The sequence below is a fragment of the Coturnix japonica genome, chromosome W (genome assembly GCF_054131305.1).
Source record: "Coturnix japonica strain WE chromosome W, WE-NBRP24, whole genome shotgun sequence".
Classification (NCBI taxonomy): Eukaryota; Metazoa; Chordata; class Aves; order Galliformes; family Phasianidae; genus Coturnix; species Coturnix japonica.
The window spans coordinates 13,646,006-13,652,005 of record NC_140701.1 but is presented as its reverse complement, the minus strand read 5'-3'; the positions used below and the strand labels follow the sequence as shown (position 1 = coordinate 13,652,005).

At 42.7% G+C, this 6,000-nt stretch overlaps 1 protein-coding gene across 1 annotated transcript in view; it reads left to right on the top strand.

Moving 5' to 3' along the window:
- Positions 1-993: 993 nt before the first annotated feature.
- The window catches only part of LOC146754534 (uncharacterized), a 329,845-nt gene continuing 324,838 nt past the window's right edge, over positions 994-6,000 (top strand). Inside the window, exon 1 of the mRNA XM_085527664.1 lies at positions 994-5,206. Within this exon, the coding sequence (XP_085383790.1) occupies positions 1,628-3,097 (1,470 nt within the window). The 5' untranslated portion in view covers positions 994-1,627 and the 3' untranslated portion in view covers positions 3,098-5,206. The remainder of the gene's footprint in view (positions 5,207-6,000) is intronic.

The following is a 6,000-nucleotide window of genomic DNA, read 5'->3' as shown; positions in this document are numbered from 1 at the left end:
AGCAACTCAGTGGGAAGGGACTGGGGGCACTGGTGGCAGCAGACTCAGCAAGGGCCAGCAGTGTGCCCTGGCAGCCAAGAGGCAAACCACATTTTGGGGTGTATTACACAAAGCATGACAAACAGGTCAAAAACATGAAGCATGAGAGGCTGCAACATGCTGTCAAACGCTAATTAACCATTTCTACTTTGATGAAAATGAAATGAGGAAAGTGATTTTGCACATTACAGCATTGTGAAAGACAGAACTGTTTTTCTTTTATTGTCTCAAAGTTTGCTTTCGTGAGGCCTTTCTGATGATAAGACTCTGACAGGCAACTGCTAACTATCCAGGAGGGTGAATGGTGGGTGTTATCGTGCCATCCCTGCTTAGGACTGCAAAGATAAGCAGGAACAAGACAAGCAGTCTTTTCCAGGGGTGCTGCTGGGAGGAGCAGACCCCTGCAGAAGGTGGTAAATCTTGTGTCTGGCAACAGAGACCTCCAACCCTTGCTGGCTTATCTGTGGGACAGGAATGTCAGAAAAGTTAGTTTTAAATCATTTTACAAAGAAAAACCCCCACCGAAATGGGGGATAAAAGGCCCTCGCTAAACTGGGGACTTTGGAGACAAACTCCCAAAGACACCTTTGACGGAGAATTCCCTAAGGGGGAAACTTCGTCGGAAGAATCCCCGGGACCGGCTTGCTGCGGAGCTCCCTGGCTGTCTCCCATCCCCTGCGGCGATTAGACGAGTTCCTGAGATCGTCGGACCTACTGTGTACCTCGCTGGACCCACGGTGGTGACTATATCTCTTTTGCTATCTGCAAAGACTCCTTGCTTATATTTCCTACTTTCTCTATCGCCTACCTTCCCTTCCCCATCTCCCTAAAAACGGCTAGGACGTTAATAAACTGGTTGGACCAACATTTGAACCGTTGCTTCTTAATCTCACGCCGGGTATACACATATCAAAGAACCTTGCCTCCCTCCTACAAATTGGAGCGATACATTTTTATTGGCGTAGTCGGCAGGATGCCCGCCGTGAGAGTGTTGTCCTTCCAAAAACTCCAAAATTTTTCTGTATGTACCTCCTGGTTTTGCAAGGAGCGACAATTTTGTTAACTTAAATGTGATCACCTCTCCAGGAAGACCGCTCCATATTCTGAAACTTTACTGCTTATGTGTTTACCTCTCGGGGACGTATGAATTAATTTTGACTATTTACTTTTGTTTTATACGTGTTTGCCTCCTCGGGAAGACTATTTCGCATTTTTGTGGTTTAAGTATCTAGTAACGTATTTTGGAATTTGAAAGTTTTGTGTGTGCACCTCTTGGGGAAGTGAGGAAGTAATTTTTTGACGTTTGTGCCTCTCCAAGAAGTTTATTCCTTTCTGAGAAACCTAGAAGTGTTTTGTAACTTGTGTGGCTTTAAGCTTGAAGTTTTTCTGGCCTGACAGGGTAGCCAGGAGCGATTTAGGCGTTTACACTTTCTTTGTAAGTGTTGATTGGGCTTCTTTGTCTTTTGTGAAAAGGAGGAATGATTGTAGCATTTGCATTTGTTTGATAGGTACGTGCCTCCCTAGGGAGGGGTAAGGAGTTAAGTGTACCATTTCTTCCCTTAGTGTAGATCTTTTAGGGTATTGAGAAATGAGTGAAAGTATTGCCACTACGAAAAGTGAAAATGTGCTATTTGACCTTTTAGAAAAGCATGGTGCTCGGCCCTCTTTATCAGGGGTGGATTGGGCACGACAAAACTGGCATAACTTGCAGAGTGTTTCCGACCGCATTCGCGTTTTACAATATGAGGCTCATACTCGAGCCGGGAAAGGAAAATCGTTTATTTGTGCGGTACTCGGTGCTGCTTTAAAAGCTGCCGTGGAGTTCCGAGATGAAAAGCATTCGGCAGAAACCCAAACCATACAAGCATTACAGGAATCAGTTAAAGTAATGCAAGAATTGGTAAAAACTCTGCAGAATCAAATAGTGAACCTTGAGGAACAATTACAAAGAGAGCAACATAATACAGTCTTGTTGCAAATGGCTTTTAAGGAACTATTAACATATAAGAATACTAGCAATACTGCTGTCCATAATTTGCCTCAAGAGAAAACTTTTCCTCAGAAGGAACTACAAGGAATAAAGGAAGGGCTTGGCAAATTAGAGGACTCGCCAGCCCAGTTGCGTCCTTTGATAAAAACTGAATATACATTTGATAACAGTGAGGATCTGGACCCTCAAATGAATGTTAAAGAAATTCCCTTCTCTGCCACTGAACTGGCAAAACTGAAAAAGGATTTTAGCCGCTCTCCAAAGGAATCAGAGACGGAATATGTGTGGAGGGTTAGTCTCACTGGTGGAGACCAAATACTGTTAACTGAAAAGGAAGCTGAAGGTTATTGGGGGCCTGGAGTATTTTTAACTACTGGTAACAACCGTGCTCCTTGGTCCCTAACGCAGAGGGCTGCCTATTGGGCAGGTGGTCTTAACCCTTTAGAAAGGGGAGACCCGCTTGCTATTAATGGGACAGTTGATCAATTGGTTGAAAGTGTTCAAAAAGCTGCTTGTCTGCAAATGATGTATGATAGAAAACTGCAGCCACATCATGAATCACCTATGATGATGCCTGTTGATCCTGAATGGATGACTCCTTTAATCAGGGGGCTTCCAGAATCACTGAAACCTATAGGCATACAACTGCAAGGAAAGGTACAGGCTGTGCCTCAGGGAGAAAGAACCCGGGCAGCATTAGGAGTTGTAACCTCTAACCATTTGCAGTCGGGATATAAAGTATGGACATGGGGGGAGGTTGCCCAAGAGTTGATTAATTATGAAAGGAAATATGGGCCTGTGGCTTCTTCCAGTATATCTGAACCAGAGGAAGTAAGGCTCGCAGCAACCACCCTTGCTCCTAGACCACCTAGTCCAAAGCTCAGTGGAACTGTAAGGGTCTCACTGCCAGTAAGAACGGGTAGGCGAAATATTGATCATAAACGTAATCGTCTCTGGACATTGGGCTGGCAAAAGGGTGTTCCACGAGATTTGATGAATGGATTACCCACAGTCAGGTTAGAGAAATTAGTTAACTTGTGGCCAGAACAAAAGCTCAAGGAAAGCTGATGCTTTCACCCCCTCCCCCAGATGAGTGGGAGGTGGGGGGGGGGGAAGGCAGTGAAGGGTGGATGTTTATTAGAAAGCTCACAACAAAAGGAGATCCTCGATTTAACACCTTCTGTCCCAAGGCTTCCCCACTCCTGCCAATTGCCCCTGTGAGTCACAATCCAGTTGTTGATAAGCTAGGCAAACAATTATCTCCCTGGCCAGCCTGTGTCCACTGACTCAGCTAACATGAGGCGTTTCCCTAACCTTAATGAAATCCCTTAACAAATATCCTTAGAAGGCTAAGGACACCCCGAAAAAGGAATGTAAAATATACTCCTCGATGGATTGTTCTCTCATTTTTTAATTGTATTAACAAAGCCCCAAAAGGGCAAGTTGTTGTTTTGTTTTATTTTACAGAAGATCCCCGTGGGACCTTCACTGAACAGAATGACTGATAGCTGACTTTAACCATTTGTGTTTTGTGACAGAAAAATTGAAGATGTGATTGTGCTAGAATTCTGAATTTACCTCTCTTATTACATATTTTGGTTGCAATAGTATTATGCTTTTGTTTGTTGTTGTGGATTGTGATTGCTATCAGTCCTTGGATCTGTTAAAACTTCACAATTTGGTTCATAGTTTCTTTTTCAGGTCATTCTGGATTTCTGGTACTTTCTGCACAGTGATAACCGTTCCTTCTGATCCCTTCCTTTACCCCTTTTTGTCAAACTGATTGTGGTTTGCATGTAACTCCTCCATAGTGTTTCCAAATTCCTAACAAATTGGGAAATGAGCCAAGGGACCTATCTAATATCTGTTAGATGTGGTAAAAAATGAAATCTATTTTAAAACCCTTTGCACTGATGTTTTTCAGTGTCACATCAGTCAAGGAGTTCCATACAAAACATGGTTGTTGGAAAATGTCTAAGTTTTGATAAGAGATGTGTATGTTTCTGGGATTATCCCTCTTATGGTTTATATGTGGGGTATCCCACACACTGTTCTGTGAAAAGTTCGGTAAACTATAACAGTACTCTAACTTGCCAAACTAGTATTTATATCTCTCAGTAATTGAACTGCTTTGGAAATGCTCAAGTGGACAGCAGCTGACACAAATACCCCTATTTATTTGTTTTACTTGTTTATTTGATACTATTGGTTATTGTCACTGTCTTTGTGATTTTTAAATGTTTATGGTATATGTAAGTATGGATTGCTAAAGGAAAGTTATATGGTACTAAGGGTGTTGTGAAAACTGAAGGACTGTGTTGTTTGATCTGTGGGTTCTGAAGGGAATGGGACAAACTGCTTTGATGGTATAAGAACTGTTAATGATACAGAAGTATAATTGAGGGTATGTGGATGGAGCTTGGAAATTGTATAGAAAGAGGGATTGTAATGAAAGAATTGGGAAGAATAATAGCAGCTGCACTAGAGCAGGACCTGAAGATCCCAGGATGAGTTTTGCCCCCAGTGGACTGAATGCAACATGCACATAGCAGTGTAAAGATGTTTGTTTTCTGGTAGATACGGGTGCATCTCACTCTGTACTGCATCAAGAATTACTACCCTTAGATGATTTTTGTAACAATAGTAGGAGTAGGTCAACAAGAAAAAGTTTACCAATTAAATAAAGGAAGCTATGGGTAAAGCAAGTAACAAACAATAGGAATAAGTAACTGTAGCTCTAAATAACTTTTCTGAGTAGTTTGTATTGTAGAGAGATCTAATATAGTGGTTTGTTATCTTTTAAGAGCAGGTGTTCCACCTGGGCTCTGTATCATGCACTGGCCATGCGGATATGGAGCACATGTGAAAAAACCTTGCAATCTCTAGCAAGAATTAAAACAGGAGAGAATCTGTGATGGGTGAGAAAGGCAAAGTGCACTTTGAAGCAGGGGACGCCCTGCAGGCACTGCCTATCACATTCACCGCTATTGTGTTCCTTCTGTCTTCTTTTGGTGGTTTGCTACCTCATAGTTGTTGATAAGTAATAATACATTAGCTTTGAAATTTCCATTCATAGAATTGTCTAAAATGAAAGCTGGAATCAGTGTGTATATGTCAACTCAAAAAATTATGACCTTACATGTAACCTCATGTTTAGTTAGTGCATTATCAATCAAGGTTTTGATTGAATGATGATGATTGTTAACATTTAATTCCCCCATATCACCTATCCCTCTTTTCCCTTATGCTTACTTTTTTTTTATTTCCTCACCACCGTGAATGGTCATTTGCGCATCAATTTCAAGCAACCTTTGAGCCACGGGGTGGTGTGAAAGACAGAACTGTTTTTCTTTTATTGTCTCAAAGTTTGCTTTCGTGAGGCCTTTCTGATGATAAGACTCTGACAGGCAACTGCTAACTATCCAGGAGGGTGAATGGTGGGTGTTATCGTGCCATCCCTGCTTAGGACTGCAAAGATAAGCAGGAACAAGACAAGCAGTCTTTTCCAGGGGTGCTGCTGGGAGGAGCAGACCCCTGCAGAAGGTGGTAAATCTTGTGTCTGGCAACAGAGACCTCCAACCCTTGCTGGCTTATCTGTGGGACAGGAATGTCAGAAAAGTTAGTTTTAAATCATTTTACAAAGAAAAACCCCCACCGAAATGGGGGATAAAAGGCCCTCGCTAAACTGGGGACTTTGGAGACAAACTCCCAAAGACACCTTTGACGGAGAATTCCCTAAGGGGGAAACTTCGTCGGAAGAATCCCCGGGACCGGCTTGCTGCGGAGCTCCCTGGCTGTCTCCCATCCCCTGCGGCGATTAGACGAGTTCCTGAGATCGTCGGACCTACTGTGTACCTCGCTGGACCCACGGTGGTGACTATATCTCTTTTGCTATCTGCAAAGACTCCTTGCTTATATTTCCTACTTTCTCTATCGCCTACCTTCCCTTCCCCATCTCCCTAAAAACGGCT